Raw genomic sequence first — 24172 nt, forward strand, 5'->3', positions numbered from 1 at the left:
GATGTCAGCACAAACACTTGCTGCTGGAGGTGCCACTCTGTCCCCTCAGGTACCCTGGGTGAGATGTCCAAGCTGAGGACAGTCTTCTCCTTTGCAGCAAAGGAGCAGCAGATGCTCTGTGTCCTCTTGAAACCATCAGAGGGATGTCTGACCTTTGTAGCTGTGTCCTTCTTCCCCCTGACTGTAAAAGCAAGTCTGCATGGGAACAGCTCAGGCATATCCTCAGTCTGTTATATGAGCTTTTCATGAAAATGATCGTTTCTTTGTTCTGTCCTCTGCTGTTGTCCAAAACAGCTTAATTTAGCACAACCACTAAATGTGTGCTGAGCCCATTCTTCTTCAGGAGACTTTTGTCATATTTAACATGAGTATTAAAGATTTCATTAAGGGAGGCATTTCACTGAACTGTGGGTGTCCTGAGGTAAATACTAATTGAAGTTAATGGGTTTTCTGCTTGCTTCCACTGGTATTAAACAACACCATTTGCAAGCCTTTTCAGGCAGGTGTTATCTTTAAATGACATTCATGTTTAATGTCAACAAGCTACAAATGTCAATGTCTTGACAACCTGTGATTTCATAACTCCTCCTCTACAATATTTCAAACAAATCATGCCTTCCCCTCCCACCCCAGTTTTGAAGGGAGTGCTTTAGAATTTTGGAGGGAAAATATATCCTTTGCCTGCTTTAAACACAATGAAGTTTTAAATTTAGGAGCGTGTGGAAATTTATCTACTGCATCAGTCTAGGTGGGATTAATTTCACTGATTTTAGAGATCTGAAAGTTGTGCATCTGGTCTAGATCTGTTGTCAGAGTCTAGGTATGGTCAGTTGCTAGAGACAGGCACCTCACCATAACACTGAGCAGCTAAAATATGTGGGATTTATCACTTTCTAGAGCAACTGCTTGTCACTGGCAATTATAAAAAGAGATAAGAAATTAATTTGTCTGTAAAACTAAGTTTTGAATAGCTAAGATGAACTTTTATGAAGGCATTTACCACTCTCTACTGGACCTAAAATCTTTCTGCCCTGGATAATAAGGAGCTCAAATTGCTCTTTGAGCTTCAATCCTCATGTTAGTTGATAAAATTCACCTTAGACACAGAGATAAAAAAAATTTGAGTATTTTAAAATACTACAAGAGTGCTTTAAAAATGGTGGATTAAAATCAAGCAAAATTGCGTTAATTAGATCAAAAGCCAATGTCTTTTTGTTTATCTTATTCCCAATGATGGCTTTAAAACCAGAAAACACAGACTTCACCGATTTTTTTTAATAGTAAAAACTTCTTTTTCCTCAGCAGTCTTGGTGACTCAGCACTCAAATTACCATATTCAATATATGACCCTGTGTAATTAGGACAATATTTTTTTTAGCTGGTTGTAACTTTTATGCTGTAGCTGAGTCTCCAGAATGAGCAATTTATCTCATGGAGCATGTGAGAGTATTTCAGAAACCCTGAGGATGAAATTAATCTCTCTCAACTTTAGTCATGCAGAGTTTAGTTTATACACTAAACTTGTTGTCCTTAGCTCCCTTTTGTGTCCCAAACAGAGAGATTGGAATACCAATGGGGATTCAAAACTGTTTCCTACTCTCACCTGGGTGTGGGAAGAAGCACTCCCTGGGAGCACTGCTCTGCCTGGCCGTGGCAAGCTCAGCCTGGACAACCAGCTGGTTCAGAACCAAATGCTTTGGTTTTAAATAGTTAATGCCAGAGAAGATGCTTTCTTGTACCAATCTGCTTTACGTGGCAAGTCAGACCCTCTGCTGCACAGGGCTTGGGAAGGCCTCAGGGAAAATTGTGTAAGTCTCTTTTTCCTTGAGGCAGCAGCAGCTCCTGACAGAGACATGGAATGCAGCAACAGCGAGCTCAGGATCATGGGGGGACAGAGAGGCTGAGAAAGAGCAGGGGCAAACAAAGAGTGGGAAGAAACACCCCAGATCATGAAGGTGGGATGTAAAAAGGGTGCAAAAGCAGCAGTAGACCTGCCATTTTGTACCTTGATTTAAGTGACTCTGGCTGGCAGTTTCCAGGGTCCTGTCCTGCCTCAGAGCAATGGGGCAGAGGAGCAGGCAGGGAAGAAGATGGGAGACAGGAATCCACAAGCTACAACATCCCCCACACTCAAGGCCGTGGGACAAGAGTGTGGGACATCAAACAGGTTCCTGAGTCACAGATCCAGTGCAGGAACAGGATCTTGGCAGTGGAGGAGGGAAGGTTCTTGCCTTCCTCAGCTCACAACCTCGTTTGATCTGTACCTTGATCACAAATTCTCAGTCCAGCAGAAGGAAAACATCCAGTGGTTGGATCTGCAGTGTCAGCCCAGCCAAATTCATTAGCTTATTAAAAATGGATTGATGCAAAACCTCTCCCCAGTGCTCATCCCAGCATATATGTGGATACAAAATATCATGCAAATTAGGTAATTAACTGGGTTTTGCTTCATTAATAGATAAATCAGAGCAATAAGAGTCTTCCTAAATACTAGCTATGCATTTTTCCAAAAATAGGACATCCAATGTAATTATTTATATTAGATGTTTTGTATGTGATCACAGAGCATAAAAAGAAATTAGAGTTCCGTGTTTATTGTTATTAAAGGACCCCCCTAGCCTCTTTATTTTATTTGGCTTAAAATAGACAGCAATGTTTCTATTGTAATTCATTAATTATCGGACTCGCATTTTAAATCATAAGTCAAAGATTCCTACTTTCTGCTTGTTCCTTTTTATACTGGAGTTAAGGGTAGGTTGGAAGGACAGAAAGCTAAAGCTGAAATTATAATAAACCCTCAGATGAGCAAAGCAGCAAGATGCCATATACTAATCTGTGTTTTTGAATATTTTGGTTAGAATTAAGAATGAAGGAACTGCAGCTTTAGAGCACAAGCTCTTCCATGGAGCTGAAATACCATCTGAAGAAGACCCACTAATATTTAAGACATCTGGCTTTGCTTTCCCACAAAATCTGCCAGTATATGTGACCAATCCATAACCATATATGATCACTTCAAAAGTTTCCAAATATACATTCATGGATGTATACTTCATTATATAAAACTGCTTGTAGAGGGTAATAGCATTTCAATTATGTTGTAATTTTTAAACTGTTTCCAAACACCCGTATTTTTGACTAAAATGCTTTTGTTACTTCTTCTATGCAACAAACTGGGCTTATTAAGCAAGAAATAAATAATTAAAAATGTGATAAATCCATCATGTGGGTGAACTGCCAGTTATGTGAAAAATGGGCATGAAAATTGTCTCAAAGTTAACTGCAATCTTATTAGCTCATAATAACTACAGCGTCATCATAGTAGCTGCTCCTGAGAATGTATTACTTTTGCCTTTTCTTCTGCCAGAGTAGGTATTTATTTTTTATATAAAGATATTTATAATATTTTAGCTAACACAAAGAAATTTAGGACATTAAAACTACATCAGAAAAAATAAAAGTTTCAAGTTGTCTCTTTTGGGGTGGTTTGTTTTCCTTTCTTTTTTTTTTTTTCCTATCCTGAGCTTCATCTTGAGTATCTTCACCCATTCAAGGACACAGTTTCAGCTAAACTTTTTCTCACAACACATTCTCTCTGTTAGGTAGGTGCTTCATTTTCATACAAGGAGGTGCTACTGGCAGAGGAGCATAAAGGGCCTTTTAGTTTCTTGCTCTGTGTCTCAGGCTTAGTTCTCAGATCAAAAGCGCAGAAGTTTTAACCTCCTTATCTACTCAAAAAAACATGCTTAAAGCAGCAAATCTGGATTTAATCCATATTTAAGTGGCAACTTTGGAGGTTTTTTTTTACTTAAATACATTGCAATGCTGGAGGATGAAACAGGATAAAGCCTTATCAATAGTCTTGCTATAACGGCTGCTGTTTGCCTGTCCCAGATGTTCTGGAAGCCACTAAGCCAAAAAAGGAGAGTCTCTTCATAAAATCACTCCATGAGGCAGCAGCAGCTGTGCAAAACTGCCTGCTGGTGTTTCCTGGGGGAACAGTGCCTTGCCTGGTGTGAAGGCCCATGGCAGTGGAATTGTGTATTTTCAGGTAAAATACAACAAATCCGTGGTACCTGGACAGACACAGTTCCATAGGATGCTACTCCCTTAGGAACCTCATCCCGCTGGTGATTCTGGATGCATTTTGCACCTATCCCTGAGATGAAAAAGAGAGTTCTCTTACAAAGGCTCAGCCCTTATATCTCACCTCTAGCATATTCCTTTCCTCATGGCTCTAAATGCTCGTTTATCTGTGAAATGCCATATGTCAACCTTCTAGTAAGAATTTGATGTGATTTTCCTACCCACATATGTGACAGTAAATATTCTTTCAGTGCAAGTCTCTTCAGGACATTGCTGATCTTATAACCCAGCCAAGGTCAATTATTCTGTGACTTCAGTTAGAGGCTGGAACAGAAGGATGCTGATATTAGCTAGGGATTATTAAACTATTTGCCATTGCTGTTGATACTTTTCTAGTGAAGCTGGTCCCTGTAGCAGTTCTGCTGGCACCAGGGCTGATCTCTTGCTTATTTATCTTTTCATTGAGCAAAAGAATTCTCCTCTACTCCCCTTTATCAGCCAATATTAGTGTCTGAGGTATTTCCATCAAGACTTTGAATTTCCCAATATCATTATGGCTCTCCAAAGTGGATATGGTTATTCTTTCCTGCTTGTAGCTCTTTGGGTGAGCCTGTCTGGATGTAGACCAGCAGATGAGCCAGCTGCTACCCTTCGTTATCCTCTTTAAATGCTAATCTGCCCTTGAATGGAGGTCCCAGAGTGCATAGTACAGACATATATAGCGTTAGAGCAGCTGTCTCAGTCCTCCTGACAGAGTTTTGGTGGTGGCTTACAGCCAGACGTGAAGGAAACAGCTCTACCTCAGTGGTGCAATGCACCTCCACCTCTGCAGCAACACCCTCCTCAGCCAAGTAACCCATGGCCTCATTACAGCCCAATTCAGCTGCATCTATCTCAAACAAATGCCTTGTAGTGAGAGAGAATATTTCAAACACGTGTAAATCAAACTAGAATGTAGATTTAGTGGCTTCTCCTCTCATATTATGCAGTGGTGGCAGGCCCTGGGCTCGTTCCCAAGCAGACATCTGGTTTGGTTACTCCCACCTGGGTTCTGGAACACTTGGGTGGCATGGTCCCAAACCAGATCATGCAAGGGAACCACAAGGGACACAAAAAATTTCCAAAGCCTGGTCTCCTCTGTGGCATTGATGAAATCTTTCCATTTTCCTTTCTCTCAGTCTCTGGAATGATTTTGTGTTGCATGGTCCTCAGAGCCTGGAAAAGATCTCACACAAACAGGCCCATGCTGCAAGCACAGCAATTATAAAAGCAGAAGCCAACAGCACATCTGCTGTAAGATATTCCAGAAAAAATAATTTTTGAGGCAATCCCATCGACTTTGAGGGATGTATCCTGTGAATTCAACCATAACAACGAAAAGCCAGAGTGAAAAGGGCATGATTTCTGCCTATTCCACTGAGAAGAGTTTGGGGAAGGTGGAAGACTGATGAAGGGTGAAGTAGAGAAGACCCTTTTCTGGTACACCACATACATATTTTGCCTGCAATATATTTTTTTCCTAACACAAAAAATTCATTTTAACCAAGTATTTTAAAGTCTCTTCTACAAAAAGCTCTCTTATTTAATGATGGTCCCGTTTCTCTGTTTTTACCAGGACCAAACTAGCAAGTCTTTCCTGGCACAGGCATCATGGGGCTCTCCAGAGCTCAGTCCAGCCAACGGAGTACCTTCGTCTACACATTTGTTTACATGTTGTTGGGGATTAGGTTTGTCCCTTTTTCACTCTAAAGAATTTTCTCCTGTGAGTTACCAAGGAGAACAAGTGTTGGATACTTGAGTATTTAACTCAAACAAAGAGGTGGCCAGACCTGGTTGAGGAGGGGTTAACTGCCTTCTCTGATAAGAAGCCAGCTGTTGAAAACCGGGTGGAGCAGTGTTGCTTATCAGATGGGGCAGTGTTGCTTATCTCTGTCCACCCTCCCATTGCCTCCATGGAGATATCTTCTGATAATGGGCCATGAAAGCTCACCAATGACATGACACATTACATCACACTGTTGTAAGATGCTCTACCCAGGGAGAAGGAGCCAAACCATCTTCACCTAGATAAAATGAGCCACAAGTGTCACCAGACACCCAGTGTTTCCACGGTACTCCCAAAGGAAGACTGGACCCATCTCTGGACTCTTGGCTCCACAGGATCATCTCTGCCTCCAACAGGACCACATCTGCCACTCCAGGAGGGTTTACTTTTGGACTTCTTCCAACACCTTGACCAACAGGATGTCAGGTTGTATTTCTGACTCTTTCAGACTTTTCTAGGATTTCTTATTTGTTTGTTTGCTTGCTTATTCTTCTATATTACAACATTTGTATTTTTTACATCTCTAGTAAAGAACTGCTATACCTATTCCCAAAATCTTTGCCAGACAGCCTTTTAATTGCAAATTTATAATAATTTGGAAAAGAGGAGGAGGGTGCTTATGGTCCAAAAGAAATTCCAATCTTCCCTGGCAGATACCTGTCTATCTAAACCAAGACACCTGTGAGCAGATGAGATGGGGGTCTGAGAGACAGGTAAAACCTACGAGCTGGACTTTGCCTGAAGAAGCAGGAACAGACTCCACTTGGGCAATCAGACCTACAACTACTGCAGCCCATGGCAGGTTTTCATCCCTCAAGACCCAAGAACTAAAGTACAGGCTCATTTTACCAATTAGAACATCTGAAGAACAATAAGGAAATTTCAAAAAATGTAGGAAATGGAGTCAGGATGTTGAGAGCCAAGTACCTTCTAGCCAAGTCAGGTCCTTTAGTGCTCCTCACAATGGTCCTACTCCCACTCCTCACACAAAATCATGTTTTCCCAGATCCTGGGAACTGGTGTGGGCAGACACTACAAACCAGCCCCTGGGTGAGGAACCTGCACCTATCCCAGGATTGCTGGGACGGGCCTGGAGGCAAATTCCCCTTCTAGCCTTGCTGATTGCTAAGATCCCCTACTGCTCCACACAGATAAGCTGAGGCCTTAGTTGTCACTTGGAAGATTATTGTGTTTGACTATTAAAAGAACAGTGTTAGCAAATAGGAAGAGGCAACAAGGAGACTGTGGATTACGGTTTGACAATGTCACCTCGTGTGGGGATTACCAGTGCAGGCAGCAGGCATCTGGCACAGAGGGATTTACAGGGAAGCTGCCTGTAAGAAGTGGGGAAACACTGTTATCCTGAATTCCTTAGAAACCAAAGGAGAGATTTGCAGAGCAATTCGAGCAGGCTCGTGGTCACATACCATAAACTTGATGCAAATAGGAATCAAATGCTGTAGCTAAAAACAGAGATAAAAGAAAGACCACGGTTTCATTCTGAAGAGCCAAGGGCATATAAGGTTGTGGAAAGAAAGGATAAAGGAAAAATATTTGATGAACTACATTGACCAGTGGAAGCCTGGAGTACAGAAGGCAAAAACAAAATGTGGAAAAAAAGGTATGACTAGCGGAATCTGTGGAAGAGGGAAAATAATGTGACCATATCTCTAGGAGGTGATCAACAGCCCGTAAAATTGCCATAACAGGGATAAAAAGTTAAAAAAATGTATATAACTGCTTTATTTCCACTTCCCTTCAAAATTGCTCCCTGCTGCTAGTAGTTCTAAAGATAGACTGCCCTAAGAAGCAGTTTCTGATTTCCAGAAAGTACTGGGTTCCCAAATGGTTTGGACATTGACTTAATCTCTTATACTGTAAATCCAGTACCCAGCATTGATCTGAGGAATGCAAGCTACCAAAATAAAGCTATATAAAGGGAGAGAGCTGTGATGAGAGAAAACTTTCAGCAGCATATTCCTGCCCTGTGTTAAAATCTGAGTCTGTGTATAGGGGCTCTAATCTGTTGTGAAATCCAGGTCGTGGTGATCATAGAAGCAGCGTGTTGAGAAGAAAGTGCTACAATTGTGATGAAGAAGAGTTTGAATTTGAACTCTTACTGAGACTTATTCCTTCACTGTGCTTCATAAATCTGAAATACTCAGCTTTCTTATGTACCATACCAATGTGAAGGGAATATTGTGACCAGCTTCACTGAATCCCTGCCAGTTTGTACTGGAAAGACATAAAAAGGGTGACAAAGAACTAAAGATGTGAAGAACTAATCCTGCTGCTGACCCTAAGAGGTAGAATGCACCAATTACTAACCACAAAAACCAGCTTTCATGTCTAGGAAAAAGCAAACATCAGCATTAAAGGGCAATACCATTAATGAGGTACCGGTTAAGGGAAGTAGCTGAAATCAATCTCTGTGTTGGGAGGTAACACGTGGTTTATTCAACACATGGGCACTCATCAGCTCTCTGTTGGGACAGCCACAAGGTAGAAACACTGGAAGGGTTTATGAGGGAGCAAAGTTTTTGAGACCAGTGTGTAGCAGGAAGTGATATGAAAACACTAACCAGTAGAAGAGATGCAGTATGCCTTCATTGGAGAAAATCCTTGTGATGCAACTTCTCATAGAGTCCTGCTGTTGTATTTCAGGCAAAATGTGATCAAAAGTCAGTGAGCCATAAGAACAATAACAGCTTTCCAGTGTTTGCTGCACATGTTGAATTTATACGAGCAAAAAACATGTAGGTCTGGAAAAAGTTTGTTGTGTGAGTCACAGCTGCTCTAAGGGGCCTAAAAGTTAGAAATTTTTGAGAACAAATGAAGCAAAACACCAAAATATTTTTGTATATCAAGTGGTCAGATGACCTTGTGCACTTACCAAAATTTTCTAAGAAAGATTTTGGAAGTTAATTTTGATTTTGGTTGTAACATGACAGTCTTATTAAACAGCAGAGTATTGTTTAATATCAGTCTTGCAAAACAATGGATATGCAACAGAGATAAGAGCATAAGATTATTCTGAAAGAATATTTGTAGGAGTCTGGTGAGTGAAGACAATTATCCAAAGTTCCCTAAAGGCGGGCATAAAATGAGAATAGTGTGATAAAGTTGAGAAGCTGAAAATTTATGTTGAGCATAAGCAAATCTGATTTGTTACACAGACAGAAGAAAAAATTTATGTTCTTCCGTAGCAGAAACTTCATGGGTTTTAAGACTAGGGAAAAAACCTCCTATTTCCAACATATGCCAAATCACTGCAACCATTAGTTTCTGCATCAAAACCAGAGTTATGGGGTCTAACCTGTAACCTAAAAAATGAAGCTGTAGTCTTAATTATTTTAATCACAGGGTCCATCAAGCCCTGAAGAACTGTCCTGGAGATTAATTATGCTCAGTGTAAAAGAATTGTGCCCTTATTCTCGTATCAAATGATTTTCCTTCAGATTCCAGACATGGAGGTCCTGCTATGTCATCTATAGCTGCCCTGCAACAGCTGTTGGGTGTGACATGGACATCCCATTCCTCCCAGTGGACTCCAGTTTTCCAGCCTGATTGGAAATGTAGTCTAGGAATGGCTCAGCAGTGCCACAGAGATGCTGCATACACGACAGACATCTGCATTTTATCAGGTGAGTCCACGCAACATGTCAACCAACATCTTCCTAAAAACTAACTGGTAACTATTTCTACTATTACTATTACTACTGTTTCTACTAGTACTACTATTACTACTATTTCTACTAGTACTATTAGTTACTACTGGTAACTAATTCTGCTAACTATTCTGCTAACTAACTATTCTGCTAACTGGTGTCAGCTTCCCATTCTTTTCCTAACAGACTTTTCCCATTTCTTCCTCCCGTGTTAACAGCAGCAGCACACTGGGAATTCATATTCATTGTGTTATCTACTGTGATCTCATTGTTTTTTGTTCTGGGGATGCAATTGCTCCTCTTGCAAATGTGAATATATTCTTTGTTTCTAGATACATAATCCTGCACTTAAGTGTGATGGAGCACATGTTGACAAAATGAGCTACTTAACGATGTGCTTGGGCTGTGTTTTCATTATTTTTTATCTGCCAAACCTTGCATTATCCAAGTTTACTGCTATTGATTTCTTTTTCATTCCAGAACATCGGGAAAGATGTTGAATACCACAGAAGATTTTTTTTTCCTGGTTATTTATGTCTTTCCAGCAGGAAGAGTGTGCATTTACAATTTAATATTTCATTACTATATTTAATATATGCTATAATGATTTAATGTAGTAGAAATATGTGCATGTATCAAAATGTTGTGCAAGAGTGAATCAAATTGCCATTATTTAAATAGACTCTACCAGCATGGTTTCTTTTCTCCTGTAAGCATGGAGATTAATTTTTAAAAATCAGGTTTATCTAATAAGACATATTTCCCATAATATCATGCACATTTAAAAATCATTATATGGTGTAAAATGTACAGATTTTTTTTGAGATAGATGCTTGATTTATGGCTTTAAAACATCCTTTGCCATCATATTTTAAATTAAGTTTTTTGAAAATAAAGTAGTTGGAACTTTTATTCTTAAATCTTTTGTCAATAATATGGGTTTTTTGTCTTTGTGTTTATAATTTAAAAAGTGGAAGGAGCTACCAGGTGTTTTCCTTTCCTCACACCCTGATTTTTTTTCTTGTCCTTTTTTCTCAGTTTTGTTTCTTTCCCCCAGAGGAAAAGTAAAATGAGGTTTTAGATTGGAAAGTAAATAATTCAAAAATTATTAAAACCAGAAAGTTATCCCTTTTTTCCCTCAGGAAATAAAATATTTCTTACTCATAAACTACTGACATAATTCGTGACCATTTCTTTTCAATGGAATTTGTGAGAAATAATTAATTTTGCTGGAACTTGGTGATATTTGAATTGAAAACTTTAAGGCACTTGAATTAATTCATAGGAGATGGTGGGAAAATGCTCGTGGAAGCCACCACTTTTGAGGAGCACCTGGGGGCTGAGGGTTCTCCAATATGAGCAGTGTACTCCATTTGCCTATTTAAGCTAATGGGGGATCAGTTCACAGTTCCACACACTGTCGAGGGAAAAATGAAAGAGCTTGATCTGCAGGTTAAAATCAGTCTCTATTTTTCAACAATTTCCATGATACTTTCACTTTTCCTTACTCATGTCAGGTAAAACAATCCCCTCTGTGAATTAAAAACCTTGCAATGTGCTCCAGGAAAAGACACTGAAAGTGATATTTGTGTCACTAATTGAAGAAATTAAAAGTATGTTTGTCTTTTCAAATAAACTTTGAATGAAGTCCGTGGAGAGTTTCTCAATAAATAAATATAAGATTTCCTGAGGAATGCATTATTTGCTGTGCATTGGCAATACAGTGGGAGGTCCTAGGGAAGTGGAATGCAAACATGACAGGGTCAGGTAAAGGAGGTCACAAAAGGCAAGATAAGGTCCCCTGGAGCACAGACAATGTTCTAGAAATTTAAGAGCTGAGAAGTGTCTTTGTCAGCTTGTGAACAAAAATCCCAAGTGGTTATCAATTTCATTGTTATAAAACTGAACTATACATACAGTTTTTTACTTAAAAAAATAAAACCAAAACATTTTTTACTTGTTTTGCCTAGTTTATGCATTTGGTCTTGTTTGTCTGTCCTTGACCACCAATTACTTTAACACCTCCTGATCAATTTTAAAATCATAAAAATTTTCTACACTTTTTTTTTTTTTTTTTTTAATAGTCCATAAAGGGATTCTATTACTTTCCCTTCAGGGAAAGAATCAGTATATTAGAGGTCAAAATCCACTAAGAGAGATCTTTTGAAACTTGCTTCATTAACTGCATTGTCTGACTCCAAATAACCTAAGAAAGTGTTAGAACATCTCCATCTATGATTAGTAAATCCTTCCCCACTTCAATATCCTACCAAGGTTATTCATTTAAAAGCAGGCTAACTGCACGATAAAGTTCTTACTGTTTCTCAGCTCCTGTGGAAGAGACATTGAAAGTCCACATAAAGGAATACAAAAGGCACTGAGCTGCTCAGAGAGGGACTTTGACAAGGGCATGCATTGTCCTTTGACAGGACAAGGGGGAATGGATTTAAACTGAAAGAGGGTGGAGTTAGATTAGATGTTAGAAAGAAATTCTTCCCTGTGAGGGTGGTGAGACTTTGGCACTCAGTTATCCAGAGAAGCTGTGGATGCCCCATCCCTGGAAGTTAAGGCTGCATTGGACAGGGCTTGAAATAGCCAGGTCTAGTGGAAGATGTCCTTGGCCATGGCAGAAGAATTTGAACTGGATAATGCTTCCTTCCAATCCAAACCATTCTGTGATTCTATGATTTTACTTTTGCAGTAGAAGATGAGGTGAGCCCAGCAGTTCCCACTTCATAAAATAGTGTCTTGAAGTTGACTGGGAGAGTGATGGGAGGGATTTGCACTGCTGGGTTGTTTTCCAAAATATTGAGCTTTTTACAGCTTCAACATGGCATTTTCTGGTAATGCTTTCAAGAGAGCAGCCAGCATCTCTGCTTTGGAGCCTTCTCTTTGACCTGCTCCTGTAAGAAGACTGTGCTTTAGATGGGTTTGGGTTTTGCTCTTTGCACAGTTTCCTTTTGGAGTGATATCTACTCTAAGCAGAAACAGGCTTTTTGTTTCCAAGTCTCCCAGTCTAGTTTTAGAAGGTTTAAATTGCATTAACAGAGATCTTTGTATTAAACATTTTCCAGTTATGGTAGAAGGACAGAAGGTTTCATTGCTCTGCACTCAGTATGCAGAGCATCTCCCCACCTTCAGCTTCTCACAACTCTACTTCTTCCCTGCAGGATAATAATTTCTCAAGAGCAACAGCAAAAATATCAGCTAGAAACTTAAAGAAATACAGAATTTTTCACCCTCTAGGGCATCACCAGGTGCACTATTCTGCCATTAGGTCCCCCGTTAAAAAACAATGCAAGTGCTCCCTCTAGTAGGTTGTAGCTGCAGATTCTGAGTTTCTGCAAAGTTTGCAAAATGGTATAGTACTGTCTGGTTTCATGGAAATATTTGCATAATAATTTTCTTTAAAAGCAGGATATCAACAGCAATGGAGTTCATAACACCATGAAAAGCTGTAGTATTTAATATTTCCAGGGCAAATTTGCATTTGAATAGAGATTGGGATATGTGGGTAGGGCAGGTCTAAGTGTCATATCAGGCTGTAAAAGAATGCTTTTTGTCCTTGTGGACTTTAGGAATATAGAGTATGAGCGAAATATTTCCTAGTGCTGAAATGCCAGGGATGAGTGCAGGAAAATGCAAGAACAACATGCCAAGGCACAGCTACAAGTTCTCAGGGAACTCAGAATGATTTTAGAGGCTGCTGAGCCACATAATGTGGCCATTGCATCCACCAGTGAAATTCAGCCACGTCTGGGTAAGAACCAGCATCTGCTTCCCAGAGCAGCACCTGCACAGTGCTTGGAGCCAGGCAGTGCTCACCAGCACTGCATCTGACCTGCACAGCAGGGGGAATTGGAGGAAGAGACAAATGCAATTATCCTCACTGAAAACCAGCCAAGACAGTGAGGACAGTGTGCTCACTCCTGCAGAATGAAAATTAAAGGGTATTTTTGGTGATCCACAGCTGCAAAGGGCTGAGGTTTTCACCCCGTTCAATCCTGTGCCTGCATCTTCAGCTGCTGCAACTCTCCCTGCCACTTTGGGCATCCAAAATAGCATCTCCTTCCTCATCTCACCATCAGATGAGTGTGGATGAAACATGACCTGTTTGTACATATCCAGCAGGACTAACACATGGAAAGTCAGCTGTCATACTTGTGAATACCTGTCCCTGAAGGCCAGGAACACAGGAACATGAAGGTGACATGGATAACATGGGCTGCTGCTGCTCATGGAGCAATGAGCCCTGAGCCAGTTTGGGTATGCTGGATGTTGCTGCAGGCAGTTTTCCCACCAGAGAGGAGAAGTCACTTCACAGGAAGGAAATGGAGTGAAAAAGGATCAGGAATGGAAAGATAAAACTGAATTATTAAAATCTCAACAAGCTAGTGGCTGCACAAAGGACATATAAATGATACAATACTGAGTAAAGTCTTTTTAGTTCGTTTGGTATTTGCAATAGATTCCTAAGCCTTGATTCTATGCAAAGTTTTTAACATTGCAGATGAATATAGCAGATAAATATTGATTTAGAACATTTGGCAAATGGTCTATTGAGTTCTGTATCCTTTTTCGAACTCTTCAGGGGAAAATTATCAGACTAAAAGTAGACAGCTATGGGAAAATTTCTTCACAAGTGAAAATTTTTTGTACCAATTTTTGAACCAGGTTTTTAGCATGGTCATTAATTTTTATGCTTCTTTCTTATGGTTATGGTTTAGTGTTGGAATATTATTCAAAATAATGAAGATGTTTTAGCTAGCTGTGTAAAAAGCCAACCTTTTCTTCATCGTGCTGAATTTTGAGCCACAACCACATCTCACAACAGTGAAGTTCAGGGATGACTTGCACACAAAACGTATTCCAGGAGAAAAACAAATACATTTCCTAGCTTTAGTTTTTTGCCCAAAACCCAGAGGCACAATTTTGGATTTCCCTGCAGAGGATCACAGTAACTAAAACAAGCAGACAGCCTGCTTGATGGAGCATAGAACATTCAGTCTGTACTTCCTTGAGTAACAGAGCCTACCTTTCCTTCCCAGCTCAAAAGAAACAGCGGGGCAAGGCTGAATATTTCCACAACACACCAAAGAACACAGAAAACATCTCAGCCTACCCCACACCTGCTCTTTCCTACAGATCCACGGTGCTCCTGCAGAGACCAGAAGCCACCATCAATCTTCCTGTGTGTATAGAGCTCACAGGAAAGTGTGAACTAATAGTAAAATATCTGTGAGAAAAAGATGTGGCAGGAAATTATATCCAAACTGAAGTAAGCACAGCCCTACATATAATATATCATAAAAAGTATTTGCATATGCATAGGTACTGTGAAAAATTACACTCCACAGTTGAACCAGACAGACCCTGGAGTTTATAGGTGCAAACTGCAGCAGTGAAAATGTTAAGAAATACCTTTATAAATGTATGGCTTTTTAAGCCCTGGAACAAGCTGTCGAGGCAGGTTGTGGAATTGTTATTGGTACTATTCAAGGCTGGATTTGTCAGTGCTCTATTAGGGATGATATACATGGAGCTAAATAATTTTCACCATGAGGCAGCTCTTTTCCAGCCCAAATTAGCCAAAGGTGAATGTGGTGTGCATCGATACATACTAAGCACAAGGAATGAAACTCCTGCTTTAATGAGACCAACACACAGAAAAGGTGCATCCAATAAAGAACCTTAAATAACCCAGTGTCAGGAATGAGCATTGCCATGAAAAGGTAGAAAAATGAAAGCAAGAAGTGTTTAGACAAATCTGTGAGGCATCTGAAGAGGAAATATGCTTTTCTATCAGGACTGAATTGGTGTATTGATTGAGAAGTAGTCATACATCTGAAGTGCAGAAGCAAATCATTCTTTTCAGCCTTTGAATTTGTAGCTTAAATCGTGGTCTCTTCTCTTATCAATTCACTTTTTCCAAAAGATTTTAGAAATGCTTGCAGCAGATTAGAAGCAGTTCAAATGACAGATACTAGCCTGTTAGCTGCAGGTTGAGAGCCGAGGAAGATGTTTTAATAATACTAACAACAATAACAGACTGCACTATTTGGAGACTTCTCTTGGGACAAATGGGTTAATTGAATCCCAACTAGAGAGAGAAGGAGCTAGACTTTACCTGTCTTTTCTCAAACAACAAACACAGAGAATGAGTTTTGTATTTGCTCTGTCATTACAGATCTGGCAGCGATGGTCAGTGTTTGGGCAGTGGTCCATGGATGGATGCTTCCACCTGTGTTGAGCCTCAGGGCCACTGACCTGGAGCTCTGCAACCCCACCATCCTTGGAGGATGACATTTGGGTTGATAAGAGACCTTCTGAAGAGTCTCCACAGGAAAAGAAGGGCTAGAATTCCATCTCTAAGGGGTTCAAGGCAGTCTGTGCATATCTGCTGTAAATGCCTCCACGTGTTTATGTCTTAGAACTTATGCATATAACAGAATCACAAAATCATAGAATCACAGAGTCAATTAGGTTGGAAAAGATGATTATGGAGAGATTATTGAGTCCAGCCTGTGACTCAATACCACCATGTCAAGTAGACCTGAGTGCCTCATCCTTACTCCTCAAACACCTCCAGGATGATGACCCTACCACCTCCTTGTGCAGCCTGTTCTAGTTTTTAATCACCCTTTCTGTGAAGAAATTCTTTCTTATGTCCAAACTAAATGTTCAACCTAAATGAGATCAACAAGCAGAAAAAGTGCATCCAATAAAGAACCTTAAATAACCAAGTCTAGGAATGAGCCTATTTTAACACCGGAAAAACAAAAACCTCAGGTGTTGAAGTCTAAGAAGTCACCCTTTTTCAGAGATGGATAAAATTTTCCAGAGATTAACACAGCTTATCCCAAACATCTATTAAGCAATTTTCCAGATAGCTCTGGACTTTCCTGTTTGCCTCTATTGCCTACAAAGGAAATTGAGATTGTGTCACTCAGTTAAGTGGGGGAATATTTTGGACAACTGGATTGGGTGCTACAAACCCTGCTGGGACTGAGGCTGGCTGGGCTGCTTCATGCATCCCTTTCTGCTGAGTGTGAGAAGGCAGAGGACTTCAGACATAACCTTCCCTCAGCTGTGTTTGAGGAGAGGACAGCCCCAGTCCAGCTGCCTCTCCCCAACTATCACCACTTCAGGACATTGTTGCAGGACCAGGCTGCATGGTGCAAGTGCAGCAGATTACCCCAGAAAGGCTTTAGTCTTCTGCTCAAATTCCAGGAAAGACTGATTTGAGGTGAAATTTATTTCCTATAGAAATGAAAAAGTCCCACCTACTGCAATAGGAAATAGTCTTTTCAGGAAATGCACCCGTGTTATGGGGAAATCAACTCTACGAATATACAAATATGGCAAATTTCCAAACACATTCATATGAGTTATTTGTGATAGATGCCCATCCAAATAAGTAATCTTAAATGTTTTAAAATCTTCTGGTTGTTTGGAGTTTTTTGGGGGGGTTTTGTGGTTTTTTTGGTGTTGGGTTTTTTTTTAATTATTATTACCATTTTTCTCTGTCAAAGTCAATAACAGAAATGTTGCAATTAAGGACAAGGTACTTCCAAGCCCTTAGAGATCTGCTGAATGAGTGGAGACATGAACTGCTGTTATATCTAAACAACAGACTCACTACCCCTCTAAGGCACGGAGGGGTGGGGATTAGTGTCAGGTCTCTTTTCTCTAAAGAGTCATTCTCTTGCTCCTCATACAGGTAGGAGGTGATGGTGTAACATAAGATTCATATGGGATTTGCTTTACTGCTGCATCAAAAAGAAAAACCCAAAGTCTGAGTCACACATGAAATGTTTCTGTCACATTTGTAATCAGAAAGTCCATTGCTTGAAGCAAAGGTTAAAACACTGTGATACTTCATGTTCAGGTAAACTAGTGACAGCCTGTATTTTGGCTCTCACATTTGTCTTCTGAAGTTTGAAAAAAATAATTTCTCATCTGAACTAGGACTCTTTTTCTGCAATTTTCCATGACTCTGCTGCTAATACAATACTGTGACATCTCAAATTTACTGAAAGGTGATCACCAGTCATTATTTCAACAACTGCCATCTGAAAGAGGTTAGATGGCTTTTCTCTGAAATGCTAATAACTGCCTGGAGTCTTGTCTGCTTTTGCCTTGATTCCTCCTTCCATCTGAACAACTCCAGGGGATGAATAATGGGAAATTTTAACAGAAAAGTCTGCACTGAACGTACAATCTCTGCCATCCCTCCTGAGCTCTTACATCAGGCATGGGGCTTCTGCTGGATACAGGCAGCCTATTGGTTCTTAAAGTTTTTGTGTGTCTTTACTACATCTCTGCTAGCAGTGTGGCTACTGGCAGGAGTGGCAGCAGCCCTGCAATGTATGATGGGGCACTCAGTGAGATTAATGTTCTCTAAAGAGTCAGTTACAAACAGCTGTTCCCACAAACATCTTGTGGACTTCATTTCCTTATAGATGATAACAAATATTTCTCATGTCCACTGTGAATCCAGCCTTCTAAGAAACAAGTACCCTTTATAGAACAAAAACCATAATTATACTATAATTATATTGTAGGTGGGTTTTTTTATCATAAGATCTCTGCTAATCTGTATAATGATCTATTTCATGGACTGGCCGAAAATAATTGCAATGTAAAATGATGTAATTGGTACACCTGCATTGAAAAATACACGGTTGGGACCTCAGCTGAGTTAAATCATTATCTCCCTGATGATATCAGTCTGGTTCCTGTGCATTAAAAAGCAGATCATGGGAGCAATAATATCTCAATTATGTAGTTAACCTTCTGGTTGTATTAATTAGTGATGATTAGGCATGGGAAACCATAATTATGTTCACGTACATAACACCCCTTTGAAATTGCATATGAATCTAAACACAAAAGGCAGATGTGAACATCCAACCAGGGCTAGAACAAATCTGAAACCTAATTATATGACCCTCTCTCCTCTGTCTGAAGCACAGTCAGTCATGACAGTTCTGCTGATGTAAAATTTGTAGAAGAAACTGCGAGTTTTATTTGTCCCAGAAGAGAAATGCAAGGTAGAACAGTCTCATATTCTGATTTCACATGCAGGTTAATAAATTTTGACTAAAAAATAGACAAATAAAACATTTAGGCCGAGTTAATAAACAAGGAAGCTCTGAAACTAAAGAAGCACCTTTGCTTTAACTCACAACATTTATCCATTTGTCTGGGGTATGAACAGCTAAAAAATCAGCCTCCCTTACTCCTGTTTGCAAGAGATCCTGGCAGCCAGAGAATTATTTGCAGGGGACCTTCCCAAAGAGTTTCTCCTGAATGGCTACAAAAAGGAGGTGGTAGACACTGTACTGAGAAAACTTTTTCCAAGGCAGCTGTCTGAGGAGACTGTGCTTGGGAAGAGGGAGTCAGAGCAAACAGGATTTTCCACCACTGTCCTCATGCCTAAGTTAAGACTGAAAATTTTCACCTTCAAGGATAGAGAAAAGCCAGTCTGAGCTAACACACTTCCCTCAGTACAGCAGAGATGTGCTTTATCCCAGCAGACCGTTCCCTCACAGCAGGACTAGAGTAAATAATTATGGTGGAGGTCACTCAGCCTAAATTTAGAAAAATATTAAACCTTCCACTTTTCTATAGGCTTCTATCACCTACTGAAACCTACAGAAGCTCTGCACTTCAAGAGGAATTGTGGATCTAAACAGCCAGGGTTATTCCTGTCATTCAGATGGCAGCAGGGAAAAGGACAAGCCCAAAATATCACAAAATTTCCGTTAAAATTAAACCTTTGAAAAGTGACTGCTAAAAGAAATTGCATATTTTTTACCAAACAAATATACTTCAAATGGATGGTTTGCACATGTCAAGTTGAAGGGTTCCAAAGTTGGGAGCTGCCAGAATTAATGCTGCCTGTGTACTCTGCATTGTACTTGCAGGGTCTTTGTCACTATTACTGCCTGGTTTCATTTTTTTTAAATCTAAGTAACTTGACTTTGAAAGTTTGACTTGCAAATCTGGCATTTGCAGTTCAGGGAAACTCCACCTTGCCCACTTTTTTTTTCTATATTCACTCAATTATTATTTGATGTGCTGTTTGCTTTTTGCTGTGCCAGCAGCAAGGGACACTGGTACAGCATGGCCAGGGTTATTTAATCACCCACAGAATCAACAGTCCTGGGTCTTCACTGTTTCTGCTCTGGGTTGTCAGATCAGCCCACGACAGCCAGGTCCAGCAGAAAACCCTGTCCAGTAAGGGCCCCGGGTGTATTCTGGACAGAGCAAGGTCTCATTAGGTGGCAGTGTCCCTTAAGGGACTAAAGGCACACGGCACTCGGCAGAATGTAACTCAGTTAGACTTTGGTAAGGCATTCTGCCTGTCTTTTCCTCCACTAAACTGTTAAAGTGTTTCCTAATATTTATAAGCAGAAGATCCCAAGCATTGCAAGCTGGTCTCAAATGATATTTTCAATTCAGTCTGAGACTCCTGAAGGAAATTTCTGAATAAGTTACATAAATGCTTTCTTTTTCAACCTGAATTGCATTCAATATAATATTATAGAAACAATCCTTGCAAACATCTCACTTCGAGAGGTCGTTTTTTCCTTTCTTTTTGCTCTTGGCAGTGGCTGTGACAGGAATGACAGAGCAAAACACAACAGAAAGTTATAAATGTCACTTTCCCTAAGACAGCAAACAAAGCTATGGACTACCAAGGTGGGAAACTGAGGCACTCTGCTTTCAGAAACTCTGACCTTTGTCTCACCCTGGGGCTGCAGAGAAGGTTTAAATTGAGGAGCCTCTTGGGAGTAACAAGTCTGGGACCTGTCAAGCAGAGATTGTGCTGCCCAACTCTCTAAAAAGAGGAATGCACGATTTAGGGAAGGTGCTTTTCATCACTTCAGGGTTTCTTCACCTTTACTTCAACTTTTTGCACAAACAAGGCAGTGCCTTTTGGTTCCTCCTCTGATATGCGCCTCCTGACACACAAGGAAAGGGTTGTCAAAATCTGGCAACAAGCATGACCCCTTCTTCACTTCATCCCTTTTCTCCATTCTTTGTTTCCTAAACCCACACTCCTCACACAGGTCGGGATCCTTCCCTCACAACCTGGAATGTTCTCTGCTGGATTTCTTCCCCCATCTCAGCACTTTCTTTCCATCAGCTCCTCTGACACCACAGACCATGCACAACATCTGAAGAGCTGCCACAGGGCAGTCCATGTCAGGGGCCATTGCTACAATTTAGCAGAGCAGTTGACAATTAGAGGCTTTGGCACAGCCTTGTTTATCACTATTAATGAGGCTGAACCCAGTGTGCAATTCCTTGGGTCTTTTGCCTCACTCCTCTCTTTCACTTCTGGAATCTTGACCAATCCCTCCATTCCACTCCATCCCACCTCAAGGAGCTGCTCCAGAGATTCTGAGAGCAGAACTGATGAGGCCACAGCTCAGCCCTCTTGTTTAGTGACAGAGGTGTATTATTAGGGGCTAGATTAAATAGGAGGCTGGGATTGGACATGCATACACCCACAGGAGTTTTCTTAGGGGAAGATATGAAAATATGGTCTTTTGGGAGACTGAGGTGTTAAGAAAAGTAGAAGACCATTTTTTAAACCTTGACTCTGGCTTGTGACTTTGCATATTTAGTTGACTCTTACCATAACACAGTACTTGGTCTTAAGGACCTGAAGAATAAATGGCACTTAAGAAATTAGCTGTAAAAATGCAAAGTTCTGGCTACAGGTAAGATTCTCTGCCATCAGAAATCGAACATGAAAATGTTTAGTTCTGGGCTGCCACCACTGAGATTTTGCACAGAGTTGTCACTGGGGTTCAGACTCGTGGTATGGCAAAACTCTGTCATGGAGGCAACATTGTTTGGTGCTCTCACATCCAAATTTGTCAGAGCTGGGCACCTTTCCCTCTGCCTCTCCAATGCAACTTCCCAGCAAACTCATCAACCACATGGATGCACTGGAAGTGCTTCGAACCAAACAGTAACAGAAGGATTGAAAGCAATCCTGCCTAAAGAGCTGGGTTTTACATTTGTTCTTCTTCCCCACCTTCCCCTGTCTGGGTGCAATGCAAAGGAAATCTGTGCAGCTGATCTGGGATTTCACAAACCAAGGGATTGTGCACCACAGGTCCTGACAGGCCCCTGTGCTCACAGCCTGGCAAACACCACAACTGTAATCTCCTCTCTGAGATAAAGTCCATCAATCTTGTTCTTACACCATCCTGTCCCACTCTGCCCTTCAGGCAGAGCTCGAAGAAAAGCCCTTCTTGGGAAGGATGTTAAAATCTGCCCTTCCTTGGTACCCTCCTGTGTAACTTACACTTTTGGCTGGCCTCCCATCAAAGGTGGGTCAACATATATCCATTTTGTCTGCTGAGCTGACTACTTTTCAATAACAATTTCTCCTTCATTCTGTAACAGAGATCAATAAAATTGCCCCTCTCTCATGTTGGCCAAGATTCCAGGAATGTCATTTGCTTTTTATTGTCGCTACTGTTTTTGTTTTGATTCCATTTTTCTTTCTTCCTTTTTTTTTTTTTTCTTTCATTTCTCTCTCTCTTATTTTTTTTTTTTTTTTTTTTTTTTTTTTTTTGGCAAGGCACAGATCAATTTAGAGAGATGAAAATTACTTAGACTTTCACTCAAAGTAAAATCTGCACTTTATAACCCAGGATGTAATTTACAATTCTGTCATTAAACTCTGTTAATCCTATTATTATGAAGATAAATAATTACCCATAGCGAAGAAAGGGATTCCCAACAGAGTAGAATTATATTTTCCATCAGTAATGAAAAATATCCCTGCCGCAGTGACACTGGAAATACAGATAGTGAGTACTCCCAGGAGTCCCAGGAAAGGTTTGCTACGCAGGCAGTCCTTCATGGAGCTCGAGAGGGTAGCAGTCAGGAGAATCAGCATCAGGCTCACCAAAATCTTGCCCCTGGCCAAGAGACTGGTCTGGTGGAAGTCCTTCCAGAGGCTAAAGGATGCTAGTGAGTAGAGCTGCAGATCCTGGTGATCCAGCTGCATCTTGTGCATCAGTTTACAGAATTCGCTCTCCCACTTCTCCCCAATGAGGTCCTGGGTGGCAGAGCCATACGTTTGGAGGTAGTAAGTGATTTGGATGGCTCTGGCTGATTTGACTCTCTGGTCCTTGCTGTTTGGCACTTCCATGACCCCTCCAAGCTGGTGGCCAATGAAACTGCTCCTTCCATCCTGGGAGAGAAAGGAGAAAAGATGAGCGTGTGGTTATCATGCTTATGACATGATAAACTCTGTCTCCTCTCACAGACATGCCAAGGGCTCTGTCAGACACCACTGCACTCAACAGGAGCCTTGCCACTCACCTCGCTGGGCTTTGGGATCTGTCCCTGCTCCCTGCCACAACTCTGCCTTACTCATTATAGGCTCATTTGCATTTCTGTGCTGCAGTTCAGGGACTGCTCAGATACTCAGTGCAGTCTCTGGGATTCCCAGATATCCAGGACCAAAATGCTGAATGCAAGCTCCTAATCCCATGGGGGAGGACAGCCTTCCACATTTCACTGATGGACAATGACAAATCTCCAGTTACTACAAAAAGTTTGAGATGAAGATTAATTTCAGGAAGATTTGTGATTTCTTGACACTTTGGAAATGATTTTTAGAAGTTGGAAATGTACGGAAAATGAAGCCTGATTCCTCAGGAGACAGACAGATGCACAAATTTTAATAGCTACTCTGTCTCTAGAAAAATATAATTAAAATCAGACTTTTTTGAATTGTTAATTTGAGATTTCATGGATTTATATCAGTGTTACAGAGAAAAGAACCTACTTTAAATCCAGGATTGTCTTTTGAACACCAAATAATATTTTGCTTTCTTCCCAACATAAATTGGATTGTAAGTTTTCAGATTTATTCCTCCTAAAATTATCTTCCTCTATAAAATTATCAAGTTGATGTCTAAACTACCTTGTAGCAGTGAGTTCATACGAGAGAACATTCTTTGCCTAGGCACACTACTGGAATGAGCTTACAAATTAAATTTGGGAGAGGCTCTGCCCTCCACACACACACACACATGGAAGCAGTCATCTGCAAAAGGCCAGAACTATTTGGGGGAGACACTTTAACATGTATTGCATTCAGCATTACCCCCTTCTAGAATCACCTGTGCTGCATGCAGGTCATTATCTGAAATTGCCAGACCTGCTCATAGCAATGATTCCCATCCTAAGGAAAAATCAGTGAAATGAGGATTTATAAAACATAGATGTCTTCCAGCATGTTGACTCATAGAGCAAATTAATATCAGAAATTGGGAGACACTGTTGAAAATGTTTTATTACTCACCTTGCTTTCAATCAGATATGTAAAGGAGGTAATCCTCCCACTGAGAAATTTCTGCCTATGCCTACTTTTATGGCAGGAGCTCACACTGTTCCCAGCATTTGCCTGCCACAGCCCAGGGAACGTGACAAAGTGCTTTTCAGAAGTTAATTTTTTTCCCTATTCCCAGTTGTTATTTCCCACCAAAGTAGTGGCTTCTGGCAAGGGTATCCTGGCACGAGCTGACACAAAAGGTGAACTGCAGTCTAGTGC

The 24172-nt window shown here is 40.6% G+C and overlaps 1 protein-coding gene across 3 annotated transcripts in view; it reads right to left on the bottom strand.

Moving 5' to 3' along the window:
- The window catches only part of PTCHD4 (patched domain containing 4), an 81381-nt gene that overhangs the window by 33631 nt on the left and 23578 nt on the right, over window positions 1–24172 (bottom strand). For all 3 annotated transcript variants that reach the window (XM_066314295.1, XM_066314294.1, XM_066314293.1), the window contains one exon: window positions 22324–22804. In XM_066314295.1, the coding sequence (XP_066170392.1) occupies window positions 22324–22804 (481 nt within the window). The remainder of the gene's footprint in view (window positions 1–22323; window positions 22805–24172) is intronic.

This window comes from Sylvia atricapilla, chromosome 3 (genome assembly GCF_009819655.1).
Source record: "Sylvia atricapilla isolate bSylAtr1 chromosome 3, bSylAtr1.pri, whole genome shotgun sequence".
Lineage (NCBI taxonomy): Eukaryota > Metazoa > Chordata > Aves > Passeriformes > Sylviidae > Sylvia > Sylvia atricapilla.